Here is a 23,038-nt window from a genome sequence, read left to right as displayed (position 1 = left end):
GGAATTTCACTTGCCAACACGGCAACTCTAATCGTGTAATCTTAGCAGAAGAAAAATGTGGATATTATAAAGAAGTGACAAATTTAACTCATGTTTTCCTTTCTAAATGTGTCACAGAATACCTTAATAAGGGGATAAGAAAAACTGTGTGCTAAAAATGAAGCAGAGACACTGGGGAAACCGCTTAACTTGACTAAAAACCTAAGCAGAGGGAAACAGCCAAAAACATGCTCCAATTATTTGAGGTAACTAGCTTAGCATAACTTAACTTATCCTTGACATCTGAAGCAAAGTTAAGTCGCTAGCAGTGTGCTCACATTATTTGAGGTGACTGGATTAGATTAATTTAGTTTATTTTAGTTCATATATAACTGAAGCAGAGGAAACATAGTAGCTAAATTCCTTGAATTATTTTAGAAAACTAGCTTAGCTTATTTTAGCGTAAATTCTTAAAGCAGAGTTTGCCAGAATTATTTCAGGGAATCAGCTTATTTTTGCCTGATGTAAAACCAAGTGTTTGTGTATGAATACAACATGTTTCTAAGCTGTTACATTTGGAAACAGCAGGTTGGCTGTTTTTTATTTGTTTTCACGTCTTATGCTCAACTTAGCTTTATAAGCTTAGCTTTATGAAGGTGTTTTAATTTATTTCTCTTTGAAAATGTTTAATGAGAAAATCTGATTTCACTGTTTTGCTATAAAATAATAGATAAACACAGGTGTTACTAATAATGTCTCCTAAGATCTCTAGTAAATAGGATCCCAGTGTCACGAGTTCCCACAGCCAGTTGGCAATTGTTGTTATCCCCAACAGCTTTGTAACGCTGCCCTAAAACCTCTTCGCAGTTGTTTTGGTTGTGAGGATATTCCTGCGGTCATGGGTAGTTTGTGTGGAAATCAACAACTTGCCTGCAAATTCTCACCAACTACTTGCAAACTGGTCGGCAAACTGACACAAACTGAAAGAGGAGACCATTCACCTTAAAAGTAGATGTTTCATCTTTTTAAACAACTTTAACTTACTCTGTTTCCGGTTTGCGTTGCACTTTTTCAGGTTTTTCTACTGCTCTGTGGTAGATTAGTGGGTGTTTGCAAACAAGTCACCATCTGCCATGGAAACTAAGAGCGACCTGTGACCCACCAGTAACCAAAACAATCACAAGGAGGTGGTGCAGCACCCTCTTTGTAAATTCGTAGTTTGAAACATCTGATTTTTTTTAATGGTTTGTGTGAGCTATTATAAACTGAATAATAGTATAACTGTCAAGTTATCTGTAAAGTAAAAAAATGATTCATAAAATTGCCTACTTTTACAAAAACCTTCCTATTTCGCTGCTTGGTATTTCCTTTAGTTTCTATTTCATTCTTCTCGTCCTTCAAAATCACTTGGAGCATGGTAAAAGTATGATTTTGGACAAAGTGCTTACTCTTGCGTCATGTGGACCACGGCCTCTGGAGTTGTGTAGCCGGCGGCCGTGAAGTTGTCGCAGTATCTCTCCATGCCGATGGCCTGCAGCCAGTCCTCCACTGTGCCCACAGCCGCGGACACCTCGGGACTCCCTGGCTCAAGCAGGGTGGTAGTGGGCCTGTAATAGGTGGAGAAAAGTGACGAGGTTATTTCATGAAATCAAACATCTCGTTGTGTTTAAAGCTGTTGCACTTCAATCCAGCTCATAGCCAAAATCCTGGGTGTATGCAGCTGTTTGCATGTAGACGATAAAGTCAGTTGTTTAAGTGCTTTTGACTTGAAGTATAATCATCTCCATCTTTGATTACCTCCGATTCACCTCAACTGTAGCAACGGCCACACTGCGGGAGTTATTCCATAATTCTTAACTATGCTTCTGTGCCGTAGTGTCAAAAATGTGTGACAATTACAAGCTGTAAAAAGCACCGAGCTACACTTCTCCCTAGCTTGTCCTCCCTGATTGAACCAGCAAATGTGTCAGCTTAGCAATTTTGTATTTTTTGGTGTCCCTATTTTGTAGGCTGCACCCAAAAACTGAGCCAAGTCAAACACAGCTCCTCCTCTGGTGTCACCGATACAGTTAGTTAATCCTTATTTCACGGAAAACACACAACCTGGGCACACTTCGGTGAATTTTACAGTGTGCTTGGAGTCCCTCTTCACATTCAGATATTCATCAGCATATTTTTCCTCCCTCTTTTTTCCCTGCCTTTCTCCCTTTCTGTGGCAGCAGCCGTGAAACATTTACACGAGGCCGGTGAGTCTGAGTCACACTTGTCCCGCTTGGGTGAGTCTTGCACTCTCTGCCTCTTTATCGTTCTCTTCTTTTTAAAAAGGATGTCGAGTAGAGCTGTGAGAACTGGATGTCAGGCTCTTTATTAAGTCGTCACTTCTAAGTAGGTGGAAAAGATTATGCACAGGGATACCTTCCCACACACACACACACACACACACACACACACACACACACTCTTCTTTCCTTTTTGTAACCGTAGAGCTGCAGTTATAGGATTCAGCTCTGCTAATTACTCTACACAGACTCCACGCTTGCACTCGCTGTATCCTATTAGGAGTGTGCGTCTGTGTGCGATCGCGCAACCCGCTCGCGTGCGCTCGCACACTCGTTAAACTCAAACAGACTCCCGTCGGCCTGCGTCGAGTCTGTAAACACACAAAGGTCATCCTTAACACGTTTGGCTGCTCAAGAGTAATGGTGTCGGAGATGTAGGGTCGTGTTTGTTTTTAACTCTGTGTAACGTTGTAATTCCTCCCCCTGTTAGAGCGCCTAGATTCCTGTGTGTAAAGCACCATTAAAGCTAGTTTGCAGAGAAAGCCATTATGGAGGTTGTTTGCGTTGTAAAGAGCCACACGGTGCTGGCAGATAATGTTTAATAGTGAATGTAAATAGCGGTGACAGAGTGGGACGCTGTGTGTGTGCGTGTCAGTACGTTGGTGTGGCTTCTCAAATACTATGTGTTATGGAAATTTTGATGCTCTCATACAGAACTGTATGTAGACGAGACGCAGATGATGAAGAGTATAAAATACAGATGCATTAATTATGAATGTCAACGTGATATCGAGGTTGACAGGTGAACGCACGTGTTACAGCAGGCAGTCACCTCACTCTCGGACTCTGCTCTCACACAGAGCATCCTAACTTGTCTCAGGCCCACTCTCAAAATACGTCTCTCATTTTCCTGCAGCTGGCCGGTCCTCGAGAACCATCATAGAGCCCAAACAGAAAATAACCCATTGAAGTATCCACACAGTATTTGTATTACTTTTATACAATTTGCTGTACTTTGCAAATGTGGCAGTGGATGTGTGACTAGCACATTTCCAGGCTGTTTAATTAAACTAAATGGGAAATTCCTACAACACAATTGCCAATTTATTTTAAATTAAGTGTAATAAACCTATATAATTGTCATATTCCCTGATAATGTTAATTAGCTCATTCAGTGGATTCCAGAGCAATCTTACCTTAACAGCCATGAGGCAGCAAGCTGATTATTAATAATTAATTCCTATTACGCAATCAGAGCAATCTTAGAAGTCTGACAAAGAAAACTGTTTTAGGATGTTGCTTATTATTTTATTTTATTTTCACTCTCCTGCTTTCATGCATATGGACTGATACTGTTTAAGCCAGAGACTGTGTGACCAATATTGGGACTGCTCATTGCTAAGATTAAAATATCCTCTGAAAACACACTCATCCCTAAAATCAACCATCACCTTATGATATTTCCTGTCATTGTTCATTTTCCAAAGCACAAACAGAACTGAAACCTCTTCCTCTTTTCAGCCCCTTGCGTCATTCTCCTCCGTCTCACCTGACGGTGGTCTCTCCCCCGGTCCTCTTCAGGGTATTGGGGTTGCGGATCAGTTTGTCCAACATGTTGACTATTTGCCCAAACTTTGGCCGGTCGGCCCTCTCTCTCTGCCAGCAGTCTAGCATGAGTTGGTGGAGTGCCACAGGGCAGTCCATGGGCGGGGGCAGCCGATAGCCCTCATCAATGGCCTTGATCACCTGGATAGCAGATAAATGTGGCTGTAAGACTTTATGACTGAGCAGAAGTGTTATAAAAACTTCAGGCAGTTTGATTACTTTGTCATTTTTATAACTTTTTTCTTAATTACTGTACTTTACGCACCTACACAATACATTATCTTTTTTTTTTTCTTTTTCATAATTAGTGGAACCACACATGTGAGCTCACTGTGCAATAAGGAAGAGGAACACTCTGCTGGTGTTTCATCACAGCTGCAGGTAATTGTATAACTACGTTAAAATGATGAAGCATTCTTATAAAGTTGTTTGACATTACCCAGCCTTAATATCTCACACTAATTCACCCTGTGCATTATTCATGACTATCTGCATATGATTACGTTGCTTCTGACTTACATCTTGGTTGCTCATGTCCCAGTATGGCCGCTCGCCGTATGACATCACCTCCCACATGACGATGCCGTAGCTCCACACGTCACTGGCCGAGGTGAACTTCCTATAAGCGATGGCCTCTGGGGCCGTCCAGCGGATGGGGATCTTTCCTCCCTGTAATTGAAAGCTGGGCTGATTAATGAAAGCCGACAAGTGAGGGTACAGACAGCCCGCTGACTCAGTCAGACAGATGCTCTCCAACACACAAACACGCTTGCACTCACCCTGGTAGTGTATGCGGCCTCGGGGTCGTCCTCCAGGACTCGGGACATGCCGAAGTCGGACACCTTGCACACCAGGTTGCTGTTAACCAGGATGTTGCGAGCGGCCAGGTCACGGTGGACGTAGCTCATGTCTGACAGGTACTTCATGCCAGAAGCGATGCCACGCAGAATGCCAACCAGCTGGATGACAGTGAACCGACCGTCGTTCTTCTGCGGAGAAAAAGAAATCATCCTTATTACTGTTAAATGTCCACACTGTGACTAAAACCTCTGCTAAGTAAATATAGGGACACTTCTGAAGGGTCACTCCTAATAGCTCATAGGGTATAGTGATAAGTAATAGTCTTAAGGTTTAACTTTATAGCGTAAAGATCGGTAAGATTAGAAAAGACCTATAAAAAGTCCACTCCATTTCACATCTCCCTTTAACTAGCACTGTGCTGGTTAAGATGTATAGTGGACCTGTAGTGCTGTGAACCTGAGAAACACAAAGTTTCACCTGTTCCAACCTCATTGTAAGTGAGCTGATAAATGGGAAGGACAAAGTGCGAATGTTTGTGAACCGACACTTGTAAATTTGGTGGATGACTTTACAGAGATAAGATGGGATCAGCGTCGATGCACAAACACGCATGAACACGTGTGTGTGTGTGTGGAGACAGAAACGCATGACTGACCCTCAGGAACGCATCCAGGGATCCATTTTCCATGTACTCTGTGATAATCATCACCGGTTTACCTAGAAAGAGAGAGAGAGAGAGTGGAAAGGAGAGTGAGAGAAGGAAAGGCAGATGATTATAGAAGTAAACGACGCACATCACAGCTCAACGCAGCAGGAGGGGGTTCTCCAGGGAAAATGCATGTGTGTATGTGTCTGTGAGGCCATCCATCTCTGTCCCATAGTGATTTAATTAGCTGTGTGTTACCGTTGCCCTTACGTTCCCATTCTTTCCCTTAATGTGCAAAGGCATCTCCACTGAAACAAAACACCACACACACACACAGACACACACACACCATCTTGTGTTTATGCAAATATGATCTGACTCTGGGCGTATTATCCAAAGTCTCATCACAGTCACCCACCCAGAATCCCCCTAACTCGCTATTTCTGTCACTCACTGTCCCTTTGCCCTCTTTCTCCTCTGCCAACTTTCGACGCATCTGTCACTCTCCTGCTAGCTCATCTCTGTTGCTCTCTTTTTTCCCCCACTCCTCCCCCGCTCATTCCCTCTCCTCGTTTTTATCCTCCGTGAACCCTGCCAATCCTCTCTGGCCTTTTTTCACCCCATCCCTCTCCGTCTCTCTTGGGGGAGCGTCTGCGTCTTTATCTGAGCCGGGGCAGGCGGCGGGGAGGGTGGACATTCCCTGGTGGGTCTCTGTCTGTCTGTCTTTGTCTCTTAGGATGGAGGGAGGGAGGGGCATATCAGAGGAGAAGAGAGATAAAAAAGGGAAAGGAAGGGCGACCCGCTTGTTTTTGTCCCAAAACTGCAGCAAGCTGGTGCCTAACCAGCCACGGCAACAACACATGCTGAAAAGTGCTGCCACACATTCGCCTCCTAGAACAGCGTCGCTCTTTGTGTTCCATTTTGAGTGGCACAGTTAAGGTGGACTTAAAAGCTTACAGCCTTATAGAAAACTGCTGACTTAAAGCCTCCGCCTTAAGGGGAGCTTGTATGAAGCCTCTCGAGTGCTCCAGCAGAATGCCGAGAGCTGCCGAAGCCCGCTGAGAAGGTGAAGTTCCTCTGCTCTGCTGCGGGTCTCTGGCCGTGCCAAGAGGCCGTCAGTCACTGCCTTACCCGCTGCGTGATTGGCACTCCATTAATTACGGGGCACTCCAGCAATGCCCTAAAAAGAGGAAGTTCGGCTAAAGTTGTGTGAGAGCAGAGGGGGCCGTCTTTGTCAGCCATCTTTGTTCCCTTTGTTGCGTGCCTCTGCCCCAGGGCCGCTGGTGATTGACAGCTCTGCAATCAAGTCTGAGGAGAGTCTGACCTGCGACCTTAAACTCTCGCCTTCCCAGCCCCGCCCTCTTCCTTCCAGTCCATTTGCATGCTAATTCCTTGTTTACTGAATACGCCCAGCCGCCTTTGGCAATGAACTCTGGGCGAGAAACCCACCAGTGGGCCGATTATCACCTGCCAACAAAACAGGGAGATGGCAGAGGGGGAAAAAAACGCGTCGGGGGGACAATATTGGGGGAACGTTGGGCAAATGTCCTCCGGAGGCCCTGGCGTTCGCAGCAAACAAAGATCTGGGTTTTAAAAGCGGACCTTTTTTTAAAAAAATCAGCATGCTCTTACTTCATGTAAATCACCCATTAAGCACATCACGTCTGATTTCAAGCTTTAATGGATGCTCGATTTTTAATTACACACCAACGCGATAGAAACATTAAATATAGCCTTCAAGATGGTGGACCACAGCCAGCAAGTCTTCAGCGAGAGATTTTTGCACATTTATGTATTTTAGTCCCTATTTGGAGTTCCTCCATAATTAATAAGCCTTAATTGGCTCTGTTGGACATGCCAGCAAACTGAGGCCAGATTGAGAATTCCTTTTAACTTGATTGTAATGGAGAGTGGGGCGCAATTCAAATAATGGATTTTTAATAGATTCCACTGACACACTCAAGTGTGAAGGACTAATTTGCCCAAACCTCGTGTCAAGCTCTCAAAAGTAAGAGTGGAAGGAGGTGGAGTGGGAGTTTTCCGACGCCCTTCTTGCGTTTGGTTCGTCGTCCTTTCACGCCAGCTCTCTTGTCACCGCCGCGTCGCTCATTCCTCCCCCCCGTCTTTTTGTTTTCAGACTCCGGTTGAGTAGCTCGAGCACCCTCTGCTTTCCCTCTCTCTGCGTCGCCCTGTCTTTCCTCTCATCCATCAGCTCCTAACTGTCCGGCATCTCTATTTGCACCTTCCCTGGCAGCAGCTCGTCTCTGGTTTCTCTTCCTTCCTCCATCTGTCCATCTGTCCGCCTTTTTTCTCTGTCGTTCTCGCGCCGCCGCTGCGAGGTCTGAGAGGTCATTCCCCGCCGTGTGAGGTGTGATAGGTGATAAGCAATTCTGCCTGTGCTGCTGTTCACTTTCAGCCCCGGCTGGGCTGCATGTTTGTGTGTGGGTATATATATACATATATAAGTGTGTGTGTGTGTAAAAGCAGTGTATACTACAGTGAGAATGGCAGTTTTATCTAGCACAGATAGAGCTGAGCAGTATCACGACACATTAAGGCACTTCATCCATCCAACCCCAGCAGAGGCTACATGGTAACACTCAGGCACACATGCATGCAATCAAAGGTACCGGATGTTGGCATGTGCTGACAAGACACCCACACACACAGCACACACCCACACCCACACACACACATACCTATAGCCGAACAAATAACATCAGGGGAAGGTGTAAAAGAGGGGGAGAAACGGAGAGAGCGCCGAGGGCAGGAGGAGGGAGATTTGGCCAGTGTTTTGTGGCCATGCAGCAGCAGATAGAGGAGGGATAGGGTATCACTCCCTAACCCCAAACACATTTACAGCTGACACCATGATTAATGAGTCTGGTGCCGTGCTACAGGGCCTGTTCCTGGGCCCATTAGACTCCCCCACCCACCCCTCTCCCAACTGCCCAGCTACCTCTACAACCACCTCCCCCTCCACGGCAATGCTGGACCCCTTCCATCTGGACAGAAACCCACCTGGGGATAAGCCAGGATGGGACGTCCGGACGTTGCTCAAAAATATGCATTTATCTGAGAATATTGTGAAATCTTTATAAAATGTCTGCACAGAAGCATTAAGATACGCACTACTGCGCAGGCGTGCGAGTAAAAACAGGCTTGTCCCTACGCTCACCTTTCTCCAAAGTCACCCAGAACTGCAGTTTGTGATGATTTATTGTTACATTTTTCGAGGGAGACAGCAGAAATGACTGCCCTTTTAGAATATAATAGTAATTGTATGTGTGTGAGCTAAGCATTATTGCAATTTCCTAGAGCAATTTCACCTGCGCAAAACACTTTCCTCCCCTCATTTGAAACACATTCTGTAAAAATGAAACCTTGACATACATTTGGTGACCACGCCCTCCAGGTGAATGATGTTGGGGTGGTCGAACTGGCCCATGATGCTGGCCTCAGACAGGAAGTCCCTCCTCTGCTTGTCCGTATAGCCGGCCTTCAGAGTCTTTATGGCCACGCAGATCTCCCTCTTGCCGGGCATCTTTAGGCGTCCACTGCAGACCTCTCCAAATTCCCCTGAAACAACAGCAACAACAACAAAAAAAACCCACAGATGAAAATGTGAAGCACTGATACACGAGCACTCTGATCCACAGACTATAAATCAAATCAAAAAGAGTGTGTGCCTACACGTCTGTATGTGTGTGTGTGTGTCTGTAGGTTAGAAAGGTTCCACTTTAAACATTGATCAGGGTCTCTAATCCTTTACTCCCCCTCCTCCCTTCACCCACTGGAGCAGAGAGAGGGGGAAATGGATATTGATTCTTTCTCTTTATTATTTTGTCATTGGATGACTTTTCTCTGGCCCAAGGAATAGCATGGACAACATATTTAGCCATTGTTGATTTTTTTTTTAACTTGTTGACCTCTCTAGAGCCAGAAGCCACATGTTAAAGTCCGGGAAAACAATGGATTTTAATCTCAAAGAGGCCACAAATCACAGAGAAAGGTGTGTTTGTATGAAACAAATGCAAAATATCATCTTTTTCCAATTAGTTTTCATGCATGTAATGTAAGAAAAAAAATTTTCCTCACCAATACCAATCACTTTCTCAATCTTGATACAGGAGGCATCAATCTCTTTGGCGAACTCACGGACGGCCTGGTTGGGGTCCTCATAGGTAAAGGGGTCAACATATATTCTCACTCCTGGGTAAAGAAGTTTGCAAAAAAGGGAAGCAAAGAAAGAAGGAAGTTAAAAAAAAAAGCGAAGGTTAATTTATTCCGACTACTACTCTCCATCTGTTCTTTATTTCCATCGTGCTGCAGGCTACGCTGCCTTCCTCTATGGATCCTCTCCTCCTCCTCTCCATACCTCGCTTCACACACTGACTCCAGCGCTTTTCATGTCACTATGGCTGCCTCCGATGAAGATGGAGCTCATTAACTTGAAATTTTTGTGGCACACAAATAACAATGCTGATGACTTGATAATGAGGCGTTTGGAGCATGTTGGGTTGCAAGTACATTAACTTCAAAACAGTTTGTTTTTCCTCCCATTTTATGGGCTTCATTTGTGGTTTAGAGCCCATGCACACGAGCATACCTGACAGCAATAATGTTTTACAATTATAAGGTCTGTAGGCGGAGTGTTAACTATGAGTTACCTTGATGTAAGTGCTTCTCTTCATCAGAGTCCTGCTTGGCTTTGCTGTATTTACTCCTTCTAGGGGGCAAAAAAAGCAGAATGGTCACTCATGGCAGGGAATCAAGCTTCAAATCTCATAAAGTTAGAACACAATTATATCTTATATATAAGATGAGATATGGATATTCCTTTTTTAATATAATTAAACAATGTTCATCACAAAGATTTTAATTGTCTGTGGGTTCTCAATCATCCAGTTCATGTGTCTTTTTCCCCAAGTCCACTTGCCTTCTTTTTTCAAGCTCTCAAGAAAGATCATTTAAAATATCATGTTATGATAAAACCTTTAAAAATAGTTAAAACCTTTTGCAAGCTCATTTTCTTGCCTACACGTGGCACATGTATGTCTGTAAAGTAAATATTTTGCCCCCAGTTGGCTGGAAAAAGGGGCGTGTGTGTGTTTTATTGGCTGCCCCTCACCAGGCTTCCTCAAACAAAAGATGTTACATCTTAGCTCTTCCTCCATATTTCAGGGAAATTCATCTATAGCTTTCAGAATAAATCTATGCAGCCACCATGAACATGTGTCCCCATTAAAGGAAGGGTTCCAGATGACTAGTTACTAAAGAAATCCTCGTGAGGTGACGTAATGACATCAGATTAGCACAGGAGTAGGACAAAAACAATGCTGGAAACCAAACCCTAATCTTTAGGTACATATTGCACACGTGGACTACTTTTTTCATTTGCTGACCCTGTTACCTGAGATTTTGACTATGCTTAAAGATGATAATCCACACCTGTAGAAGTAAATATAGCAAAAATATGTACAGATACCCTTTAAGACTGTGTAATAATACAGTCTTAATTACAAAAGATAATTACAGTTCTGAGTTGTTTTTATGCAAAAACTAAATGATTACTTCATAAAATACGTATCAGTGCAACAATAATGGTAATAATCCAAATAAATAATATAGAACTTTGGTTTAGATGTTTGCTGATAACAGTTTTACTTTGATATATTTTTTGCATCAAACTCAAGTGAGAAATCTTCCAACATCGAAGCTTTCTGAAGGGCACCGAGCGTATAATAACAACATGGAGCAGAGAAGCTGGACGAATATAAAAGCTATAAATCAATTCTAGAGAAGATGCACTTAAATCCCTGCGAATCCCTCAGGCTGCCTGACACCTGTGCTTATATTGACGTGTTAAGGTCAGTGGTGGAAATGACCAGATGTGCGAGACATTGTCCTCTTCTACGGCTGTGTAATGATGGTAAACGGCTACGTGATTACAGTCCCTCCCCACAATCACAGGATGAACGCGGCAGCACAATGACAGTGGCCGTCACATGCATATAAAAAAGCCTGAGACAACCACCTGCTTGGCTGCAGAGAGGCAATCACATGGAAAAGAGAGCACACACACACACACACACACACACACACACACACAATCAACAGCCCCCTTCACTCCCTATCATTCACAGCACCAATACACACATGCAAACAGTGATTTGGTCAATTCAAGAATCAACACACAAGCCATTGACACCCCCCTCCCCCCACTGCCACACCACACACACACAAAACTTTATTTTTTTTCCACAGGATGTATGCACTCGCACCCCTAACACATATGGAAGCGCACACAAACACACACATGCAGAGAGTGCGTGTGGTTTTACACCCTGAGGTGAGGCAGCCCCATCTGCATGTAATCCCATCTGTGTGACGGTGCTTTGTCCTGCTCGCTGGTTAACACCCTGAGATTGGGTCACTGCAAATCCACCTGATGCCTCTCTGTCTCGTCCTCGCTCTATTCTATCTCCCGCTTTTTCCCGCTTATCTCATTGTCCACCCTCCCGTCGCTCTCCCTCTCGCTCTCTCATTCTTGTCGCGGCGGTCAGCAAGGTGCAGCAGGAGAAAATAACTAGCGGGCAGGATTACAGCCACTAGCTGAGAGATAGTGGGAGAGGGACGGGGTGGAGTGGAGGCGGGTGGGACTATGCGAAGGGAGCGGGCTGGATGCAGAGGACAGGGAGCGAGGGGTCGCTGATTGCATCTCTTCAGCTGTCGGAGCTGTCAATCACATCTCCGGTGTGGCGAGTCATCACTCATCCGACGTGAGCGAGTTGCACTAGCTGTCTGGGAGTGTTAGTGTGTGTGTATGTGTGTGCTCTTTTGAGTGACTTCCATTTCCTGACAGCTACTTTTCCCGGCACTAAGTAAGACATCCCTCATCTGTGTGCCGAGAAAGAGAGATAGACAGAAAGCAGAAGGGACAGAGTTAGATGGAAGGGCGGGGGCGGGTGGTGAAGCTCACCGTCGGCTGATGACGAAAGCACTGATGAGGATGATGAGGAGAACCACGCTGCCCACCACTGACACCAGCAACACCGTGGAGTTGGCCCCGTCGCCGATAATGGGAGCTGGGACTATTGGAGAGAGGAGAGAAAAAAGGTTGGAGAGAAACAACAAAAAAAGAGCAAAGTCAAAGTAACTCGATACCTCTCATCCCTCCGCCTCCTCCTGTCCCCACGCAGTGTTTGCTCGCCCTCCCTCCATTTTACTATTCTGATCATAAAGTCCACTGTTTCGCATGCTTCATTGGGAGACAATGACAGCCCATTAGGATGTGTGCTTGACCGTGTCATTATCATGCGCTGCTGTCTCTATCTGCATTACAAAAGGGACACCTGGGCTTCTAGTGGATCTCTCTAGCCCTCTGTGTCATCAGTAACGGGAAACATTATGTGGAAATATATTCACTGGACCAAAAGCTGAATGCTAAGAAAATACAGAAAGCTGAGATTAGATAATAGGCCACATATTATTATTGGAGTGATGGTGCTGTTTACCACTACTTACAAGCTACTCGGGTGCATAACAACTGTTTTGTGTGTCACCCGTTGGGCACACAGACCATCATCTTAGAGGCCAAGTCCACCATAAACAGAAGCTCTAGCAGGTGGACGGCTGGTTTATGTACCGTGCTGTTAGACTGGAGAGATTACTACTCAGTTATTTATCGTCACAAAGTATGTACGATATGTATTGTTAGAGACGTGCCCAACTCGTGCCCCTTTCACCACCACAAATGCAGTCTGATGCCAAATTTTCGCTTCAGTGAGAAATCTGCATCGTTACTGGAGATTGGAGACCCCTCTTAACCCTGCACCAAAACCTTCCACGCCAATGAGAGTCGTTGCAGGCAGGTTTCGTGTAGTTGCATGTCAGGTTACGTAGAACGTTGTGGCCTCAGGGTTAAGAGGGGTTCCTGGTTATGCAGATTTCCAGTTGAAGCACAAGTCAGGCATTAGTCAGTAGGAAACACTGGATGGAGAAAAGTTTATCTCTTTTTGTTTTGCTTTGTAAAATTCTTCCTGAAAAAACAGACTTTCATTTACATCTTGCACAGTTTTCCTCATTCATTTCCCCTCAAAGGAGCTTTATAAGGTCATGTTATTCCACTCTGTCTTATAGAATTTGATTTATTTTGTAACAGCTTTTCCCAAGTTTTTTTTTTTTTTGTCGCTACTCAGTATCAAATGGAAATCTTTGGAAACTGTGGGATCTCCACTAGAATTTCAAATAAACTTCTCGGGGTCTGAACAAGTTTTGGCTGCACTCTGTATCACTGTAGTAAGTAACCCACTAGTGGGTTAGTGAGGTTTGAGAGGCTAATCTGAAAATTGTGATCAGAGTCCACCTACACAGGCGCTGTTGCTGCAGTTATCACAGGGTTTGTGTGCCTTAGACTCTGGCAGAGAAATGAATACATTTATTTTGGCTTGAAACTGATTCAATTAAAGAGTTCTGGCGAGCAGTGAGAAGTATCTAGCAGCAGCTTCTGACTGAAAACGCCACAAATGGTGCCATTCTTCAAAGCTTCATACAGTTTAAACGTCAGCTGGCACGTCTACTGAGGCTGATACTCAGACGTGAATAATGGAAGATATTCAAGTTGCCAGTCAGGTGCCGGAGGACAATATCATTTATCTTTTATAGACAACAGCAATTTTGATTAATGACTCTCCAATGAAAGAGACAAACTCGTAAGAGATGCTATCATTGTAGGAATTTTTCAGAAACTGCCGTGGCGGAGCTGGAATCAGGCGTCTCCCGGCTCTGCAGGGAGAAGAAGACGAAGATGAACAGGCAGTGTGACTTAACTCACCCGAGTTTGTCATGAACTCAAACGGGCCGCTGAATTCTCCGTAGCCGGCCGCTGTGCGAGCCCGCACATGGAAAACATAGGAGGTGAGGGGGGTGAGGCCCTTGATGTCGGTGCTCCTTGATGAGGTTTTTATGATGCGGTAGCTTCTTTCATTCTGGTCCTACAGCGGGACAGGGGGAAAAAAAGAACACAATACAACTTATTCAGAGGCTGCTTTTGCTTTGACGGTTCAGCAGAAACGAAATCTCTCGCACCGTCCCTCACCTTCTCATAGTACTTGACCTCATACTCCAGGATGACCCCGTTGGCTTTTTCCGGTGGCTGCCAGGCCAGGGAAATGGTGTGTCTTGTGATATCCTTGGCCTGAATTGAAGTCACTGGAGAGGGAGCTGGTGAGACGATCAAAGAAAGAGGAAACAGAAGAGAAAAAAAATGTTTAGCTGTTGTTTTCACCCTTGGAGACGTTGAGTCTGTTCTGTCCCACACTTTCTCCTGCTCCTGCTGAGAAAGTCAAACAAGCCACGAGGCAATCGCTTCCACTTCTCTTTGAACTTGGCTCTCATTCAGAATCAGGGGTCTTGCGAAACCGTGCGGCCACACAGCTGATTTAACAGAAGGAGCGTGAACTAAATGTCGGCGTCTATAAAACCGATACAAGCTCTCCCGTGACACAAGCGTCTCAGGCACTTTTCTCAACCGCAAAGTATATGAATAACATCAAATGGGCTCGACACCTTTGCATTTTTTTTGTCTTTAAGAGAGCAAATCAATTGGTTTTCATTAAAGCTCCAGAGAGTGATCTTATCTCGAGCCTTTTCTGCAGCAGCTGATAATGAGGCCATATTTCAAGCAGCTGTGCTATCTGTGTTCAGACGCCTTTAACACGTGAAGGTTAAAGCACAGATAATGGCTTACGCTCGCCCCCTCCCTCCAAGTGTGTCGCCGCTGCACAAATCAAACCTCTATCTCCGGGGAGTGTGACAACACGTAAATTGGGTCATACACGCTCGCGACTTTACGAAGAGAAAATCCATAGGTGTAGGAGAGATAGGGTTGTAAACAGAGGAACAACTCGTGTAAGGACTGAGTTTTGGGAGATATGGCAGTTCAGTCACGAGCTGATAGAATAAAGCTCCACAGATAAACACAGACAAAAAGACCAAAATAAAGAGATTTATCATCAGCAAAGTTCCTGTAAAGTAGAGGGAAAAAATGCAAATACTTTGTGATATTTGTGTCAGTTAAAATGCTTGATTTTGGTTTTGGCCCCTGATTGCAAAAGCCAAAAGTCACATATTCTGATAGCACGGCGTTGGGGTTAGGACTCAGGGCACCGAGACCACAGAGGGTTAAATAATTCTCCCAACAACCTCGCCCACAGAGCCAGAACAAAAGCACTACCATAGACAAACATTCCCACTAACGCCCAGGTAACACAGTGTTTTTTATGGCATCTGCTCTTACGACTCCACACGGAGCAGATCTTTGACCTCTGCCCCTCGCTGATTACTGTAACCTTACTCGTTCCAGACCATCTGCCTTTTAAAAAATTACAGTGGGGATGATTAATGAGGGGTTCACAGTCCACCGATTATGATTGGATTATCTATGACATTATATACATTCTCATCACTTTGACCAGGGGCTCCAGGGAGCCTAGCCCACAAGCTAATGCTAACAAAACCCCACTTTTAGCTGGGGGATTGAGTTCAAACGGGCCTGGAATTCAAGCACCAGCCAAGGGATTGAGTTTCATTGGGGTGAAGAAGCGACAGGGGGAGATGGGGAGGGGGGGTTGAGGCAGAGGGCTTGCGACTGGTGGGGGTCGACTGAGATGGAGAGGGATGGGATTGCAGACATGTCTTAGTAAATAGATTAACCCAAGGTTGTGTCATCCTGTTGGCCTAATGTGTTGCGTCTCCCTTAAACAATTACACGGCGGCCATTTGTAGCCCTCCGATCAATCTTAGCCGGCAGCAAGAGCCAATTTGAAGGCCCTCCTGGGGCCGACTGAGGATGCTCTGACTCCGAAAGGAAAACCCCCGAGGAGGTCACGGGCCTTCATTCCTTGGAGGTAATCCACACATCCATCTTCCCCTCCGAAGATGACAGATATGGCGATTTAATCGTGTTCTGCTGCTCCTGTTGCGTTTTTATTTTCCTCTCGACTAATGTGAGGATAAAGATGACAGATTTTCTGAGTGATCCCTTCTAATGGACATCACCAGGCAGCTCGGCTCAGACGCAGAAGAAGTGATCCATTTAGGTCTCTTTAAAAAACAAAAAAACAAAAAACAACTGGTAAAATAAAAAACAAAACAAAACTGTGCACAAATGCGTGCAGACAAATCGTGCACAGCTAAACTTGAGATCCTAAAATTGAAACATTCACCTGAGGCACAGCGTGCTAGACTTGCTGGCACCTCTGTAGATGAATTTAAATATGTGGGACAGATCTGTAATTTCTTACCGCCCCCCTCTGAACGCGTGGGCTAAACACGCCGGTGGAATAATAAGTGTTAGACGCAATGAATATTCAGATCTTATTTCAGAATTGTGCTCTCTCAGAAAAAAACTGCTTTGCAACACACACAGACACACACACACAGACATACACATCCCGGCAACACAAAGGAACTCATTATACAAACAGAAAGATAGAAATTCACATAGAAAAACACACACCTAGCCCCATTATCTCACACAGCTCAGACAGCAAAAAAAAAAAAAAACTCAATCACTGCGCACATGCATAAATTATAATCGGTAAAAACCTGGCAGAGGCACACAGAGTTCAGGGTTTGGTTTGAAAAATAACCTTCCCGGCAGAATAGCGGATTTTTATTTTTTATTTTCTTCTTTCTCCTTTTCCAGCTCGTTGAGCGTGCGTGCTCATCACGGAGTATTTGTACAGCGAGGAGGATCTGCGGTGGAGCATTTGCGCGAATACGCGGCCGATTACAGTTTGACATTAAAATAGACAGGGGCTGCACATGTGGTTGCCAGATTGGAGCCTGGTTGCCAGATTTGAGTCACTCTTTTTTTCTTTTCTTTTTTTTCTTTGCCTTCGCCGCCAAGGAGAAATAGTCGAGGAGGGAGCCATTTTTCAGGGTGTTGGGAGAAAATGGCTCCTGCTTACATGATTCCCTCCTCGCCCCCTCCACCTATCTAGAGTCAGCCTCCACCTCCCGAGAACACATTTCCACATGTATGCTGGCCGGTTTGTTGCCAGAGCGATGGAAACTCACACACATGCACTGATGGAAGTGCCCACACACACACACACACACACACACACACACACACACACGCAATCCTTATGCATGAATTCACTTTTAGCCACCTGAAGTATTTTGTATCAAGACATAAATGACCCCAACCCCCTCCCTCTCTCACACACAATCACACATAGACATATAGAGTGCTTGATCTCATAAAAGGGGAAGACAACATCCATTTACAGCCAGGGGTCAGTTCAAAGCTTGGACATCTCACCCTCCCCATCCCCGTTTCCCCTCGCTTTCCTCCTGTAGCCCGGGTGAAAGGGTTACACCCCGCCTGATTTACGATAGTGGAATTGTTCGTGGCGACACATGGAATCTGACCTTCTTGTACGCGCATAAATACATGCCTGGTCACAGACACACACACGCACATTAAGCGGGACTGCTCATTTTTATCTGACGGCATTCATTTTTCTCCACTGCACCTTCCTACACTTTCCTCTCGTGCCGAACAAAAAAAAAAATCCAGATCCTTTCCAACCTGCCTACCTCACTTCTTCCTCCCTAGCCGAAATTTGAACTTTTATGGGGCGGGGAGGTGGTGGGGGTGTCTTTTCCACAGCACTTATAAATCCTAATAAATCTATCATAATAAATGTGTAATCCTCTGTGTCTGGATGAGGGGAGGCGATACAGAGAGAAGGACAGCCACAGATGACTGGCTGGATTACCAGCGGCTGAAACCAGAGCTTCTAAAGCCCCTACCGAGCATTAGCAGGAAGAAATCCAATCAGTCTGGAGCTATTCTCTTTTAACACACACACACACACAAATTATAAGAGACACGCACACACATAGATACACGCACAGACACACAGAGGACATTGTTTAAGAAGCAAATGTTGATCATCTGCGTTCATGCAAGCATCTCTGCAAAACATTTTCTTACTTCTCACCATGCATGCAGTTAGTGCTGCACATGTGCAAATACACACACACACACACACACACACACACACACACACACACACACTATAATAGAGCTTCCAGCTGCAGCTTCATATAACTAATCCTGGCGAACATTTGTGAAACATGCACCAGTGACGAGCCAAAGGCAACATCATCTATATCTTACAACTTCAAGTCAGCACATTAGCCTCCAGCAACCTTAGGGGGCTCTGTGTGTGTGTGTGTGTGTGTGTGTGTGTGTGTGTGTGTGTGTGTGTGTGTGTTTGGGACTGCATCTCTGTAAAAAAAAAAAAAAATCTGCATTTTTTGTGCAACTGTGCATCAGCATGGTCACGCTGACATGCTATTATGAGCCTTCAGCCCGGACTCCAGGGTGTGCTGCATTACAGCTCCCACATAGGCCTTTCTGGCAGTACTCGCAGCTCTCCCACAGGCAGTACATCCATTCATCTCTATCTTCCTGACCCCGGCTGATAAATCAAGCCACTGTGTCCTTAAATTGCCAGTCCAAGCCCTATTGAAGATATTCGCTTTTCCCAGGGATGGAAATTAGCGATAAAAGAAGACACAAAAAGGCACTTAGCTTGCCACCCAAGAGCAGAGCAGTAAACCAGACCAAGGTAATGATCGTCTATGAGCGGAGTATAGACGGAGGGATGAAGAGAAAAGACCCGGGTCGTAAAATCCATTTGCAGAACAACTGGTCACAAAATGGCTAAATGACGAAACAACGGGAGGCTTTGAATACAGCATGGAGGCTGGAGGGCTCTTCTCCTGGTCTGAAGGGGAGGCTGTGGTTGTATTCTATGACAATAATTACACACACAGGCACCCAGGCACATGTAATCCAGCAGAATTTGTAATGAATCCTCCCCAGATCAATACCACTCATCTAATTTATTAGTTTGGGTGCTAAATATAGCACGGTGCCCCCATCGTCAGCCCTGGCTTCTTATGCCTAATTATGCAAAACTCCAGTGAAATATTGCATAAAATCATTTCCCTCTGCCGAAAATCCATCATCATCCTCCTCAGTAATCACCCAACCTTCCCCCCAATTATTCACAACTTTAATAAACATGTTTTTGACATGTCCCCCAAAAAGTACTTTCAAGCATTCAGTCAAATGAACCCGTCTGTATCATACATGAGCCAGCACAGTCTCTGGTAACCTAAACTCTCACACAGTGTGAGAGTGTATGTTTTGTGATCTCCTGCAAAACCAGAAGACCCCTCTGAACACTCTAAAGTAAGCTAGTGTAAGGAGGGTTTGGAATATATGGTAATAAGTGATTAAACAGATGTTTAATGATTATGGGGTCACAGGAAACCATGTTAGAATCAGCTGAATCACCTCCCATCATCTTACCGGCCTGGTTGGTGGTGACGGTCACTGACGTGGCCTGCTCCGGCCCCGGGCTCTGAGGTGAGACTCCATTCACCGCCCACACCTCGAAGGTGTAGTTGGTGTGGGCCTGTAGCTCGTTGATGGACACCCTGGTTCCCTTCAGGCTCAGCTGCTGTGGGCTGAAGTGGATTCCATTTCCACAGGGTTGACAGCGCCGGCCATCAGAACCGCAGCGCTTACACACTACGTTGTATGTCAAGTCCTGGCGACCCCCAGAGCTCCGGGGTGGGCTCCACTCCAGGTTTACGGAGGTTTCGTTCACATTGGAGATGAGATGCACAGGCGCCGACGGAGGGCCTGCAGAGGAAGGAGAACTGGCGTTGTAAAAAGCAGCATGCCAAATGCTAAAAAAAGCACACAGTTGCAATAACATTGACTTGTGGTTACTGAAATTGAGAAGAAATCCATAATACAAGCAGCCACGTTTTCACGATTCTGTCTTATCACTTTTACAGTAACTGAGCCGCTAAGCTGTTAGCTACTCATATGTTAGCGGTGCTTTGTGGTGAAATATGCAGTTTAATTGAGCTTGAGTTTAGCCAGCTTTTATTTAGAACATATTTTTGTAATGGTTTAAACAGCAATCTGTAGGTTTAAGAAACAGCTTCAGTAATGTGTGTAAGTAATTATAAGCTAATTAGCCGTGTGCTCATGTTGCTTATGCTAATAAGCTATGTAAAGCAGCGGTGGTTAGTATGGTTTAAAGCAGCAGGGTTACTGCCAATGTATTGCAAGTTGGACACAATCTCAAACCCAACCCCCACCCCCACTACTGACTCTTTTTAAAGACTGTTAAATGAGCTTAACGTAGCACATTCAGCTAGTGTTCCCGTTAACCATTTTTTGTTTTTACACATATAAACAGGCCTGTTCAGCATCCATCCACTAATGTTCACAACACTACAAAAAAGAATTCTTGGAACAACTTAATTATCTTATGTTATAATTATGCCAACTGGTAAAACATGACGAATTAACTTGAGTTAATAAGTCAGACTAAGCCTACAGATTTAAGCTACACACAATGCACAATAGGTGAAACTTAACTTGCAAGGTTTTACTTCAGTAAAAATAGCACGTTAAAGGAACAGGCTGTCATCATATTCACCCCACCGCAAAAAAACATCAAGGTCTGAAATTAACTGCTGATCTGCTGAGAGTTGTCACAAACCTCATGAATACCTGTGGCAATTAATCCTTTCTATACATAAGTTGTGAATTTGTAATTGACTGTGTTCTCCGTTTATTGGGAGCTGAGGCTTCTTGAGTTACCTTTTAATGTCCTGTCCATTACAGAATGGGAGGATCCAGTTTCACCTCAGTTAATTCAGAATGCTAACAGAAATCCAATAGGCCAACAGACTTTCTTTCAGATTCCTGTCGAATCAGCTGGAAAGTGGTGGGATGCCTGAGCCCACTGCTAACAGTGGGACTTTATGGCAGCCAGTGAATAACTTTAAACAAAGTTTGCTTTGTAGCCTGTTATTTAGTCCCTGCTTTGATATAAAAAGCCACACGCTGTAGTTTTATATGGAAGCAGCTCTGCAGCTACGTGACAAACTTCCCGGCACATCAATCCCAATTTACATGTCAGCTCCATTGTAATTAATGTGTTTTTTTGCGTTGCTTTCAAACATAAGCGGCGGTAATTGACTTAACTCTCACTTTCTCTCTCCCCATGTCTCTGTTTTCCCTGTCTCACTGCTCTCCACTCTCTCTCTTCCTCTGACTAATGAAGCGCACGCGAGCTGGCTGGGGGGATCGATGCAGGGTGAAATATGAAAGCTAGTCAGTCCGCAGACGAATCATTTCACAACGGAAATTAATTATCAGTGTTATTTTTGGAGGAGGAGAATGGCAATGAATGATTTCACAGAGACACCAAGAGCAGCGGAGGGAGGACCGCGTGTGGGGCTGTGCACGCACGGTCGCCCGAGGAGGAAGAAGCGGGCTCTGAGTGTCGGCGTATTAATGGAGACGAGTAACTGTGCGCTAGGCAGGCGCTTGGCTGCGCGTGTATGGACACGACTCCAGCGTTATTCTGGCAGATAGCGGTAAATTCGCAAATGCTGAGAGGAGGCAGAGGCTGAGAGGACGGAGATGGAGAAGACAAACACCGTCTGTTCACCCAGAAAGCAAAAGAAAAAAACTGATTAGTATGGAAGGAGCAGGTCTGGAGGGTTGGATACAAGGAGGGAGGGCAAATAATGAGCATGGCTGGTGAGGAGAGGTATCTGTTTAACTGCACAGTACACGAGCTTTGAGATGAAAGGATGCAGAATGGACTGCGCTAATAGCACCACCGCTCAGCCTTCCCTTACCAAGTGTAGCCCTCCACGAAAATCTATTAATAAATTCCCATTAAAAATCATGATAAAGGACTCATCCACCCTCCTTTGCCCCTGCCTTTTCATCTCCTCGCCCACTTTTCCTCATTTGGTCTTTCACCTTATTCCCCACGTCTGCTGCCCAGACAATGGGAACAAGTTACAGATGGGATTTCTAATTTAAGGTGCCCACCCAAAGTGTTATTACAATACCGCCTTTGTCAGTGAGCTAGGTTTAACTCACACCTACTACCTTTACACCAATTCTTGACACGCTATCTGAGATACTGGGCTCTTATCTCGACTTCAGGTGTCATAAACGTAACAGTACAAAGGTGGCTGATCATTTGTACAGCAGTGCTAAGCTGTCAAACTAATAATTGAAATGTTACGGAAACGCAGACGCAGTTCTATTTCCTCAACACTTACTATAAAACTAGACATCCTTATCTTAGCCGAGTTTTCTTTAGCTTTTCATATAAGAGGCAGCTAAAAAAAACTCGCAAGGAAAAATATTTCCCTTGTGTATGTATTGAACAATTACATATACTGCGCTGATGAAAGGGTGTTAGACAGAACTAATCCATCAAACATGATTCAAACCCCAACATCAGCTCCCTGGTAAAAATGTACAAACTGAGAAATATACATCATCTTATTATCCAAACTCATTTGTATTTACTTTGCTTTTTTAAACAAATTTGTGGCATTTATTTTTTTCTAACCAAGCTGGATTTTTCAGATTTTTGAATGCAAACAAACAGATCTGACCAATCAGACCACTGCATTTAGCAACAAGCGCACTCGCAGCATTGAATATCCAAATATTAAAATAATCCGGTTTACCTCAGACACACAATTAGACGCTGTTCCGGGTCAATCGACTCTCTGAAATGATTACTCTGTCTCCTCAGATGTGGTCCCAACTCTGCCAGCAAGAGCTCAAACTGTCCCACTGACATCC

The 23,038-nt window shown here is 44.7% G+C and overlaps 1 protein-coding gene across 2 annotated transcripts in view; it reads right to left on the bottom strand.

Annotated features, from left to right (window-relative positions):
* The window catches only part of epha4l (eph receptor A4, like), a 61,287-nt gene that overhangs the window by 5,161 nt on the left and 33,088 nt on the right, over positions 1-23,038 (bottom strand). The window contains exons 5-16 of one of the 2 annotated variants that reach the window (XM_019345212.2): positions 19,709-20,044; positions 14,411-14,535; positions 14,147-14,306; positions 12,293-12,404; positions 9,981-10,036; positions 9,409-9,522; positions 8,704-8,889; positions 5,320-5,381; positions 4,643-4,852; positions 4,383-4,532; positions 3,808-4,004; positions 1,428-1,586 (exon numbers count right to left, since the gene is read on the bottom strand). In XM_019345212.2, coding sequence (XP_019200757.1) covers positions 1,428-1,586; positions 3,808-4,004; positions 4,383-4,532; positions 4,643-4,852; positions 5,320-5,381; positions 8,704-8,889; positions 9,409-9,522; positions 9,981-10,036; positions 12,293-12,404; positions 14,147-14,306; positions 14,411-14,535; positions 19,709-20,044 — 1,867 coding nt within the window. Of the gene's footprint in view, positions 1-1,427; positions 1,587-3,807; positions 4,005-4,382; positions 4,533-4,642; positions 4,853-5,319; positions 5,382-8,703; positions 8,890-9,408; positions 9,523-9,980; positions 10,040-12,292; positions 12,405-14,146; positions 14,307-14,410; positions 14,536-19,708; positions 20,045-23,038 lie in introns of both variants that reach the window. The other variant, XM_019345211.2, reaches the window with a different exon arrangement.

The sequence above is a fragment of the Oreochromis niloticus genome, linkage group LG14 (assembly GCF_001858045.2).
Source record: "Oreochromis niloticus isolate F11D_XX linkage group LG14, O_niloticus_UMD_NMBU, whole genome shotgun sequence".
Taxonomy (NCBI): Eukaryota; Metazoa; Chordata; class Actinopteri; order Cichliformes; family Cichlidae; genus Oreochromis; species Oreochromis niloticus.
This window is presented reverse-complemented; position numbering and strand designations above follow the sequence as displayed.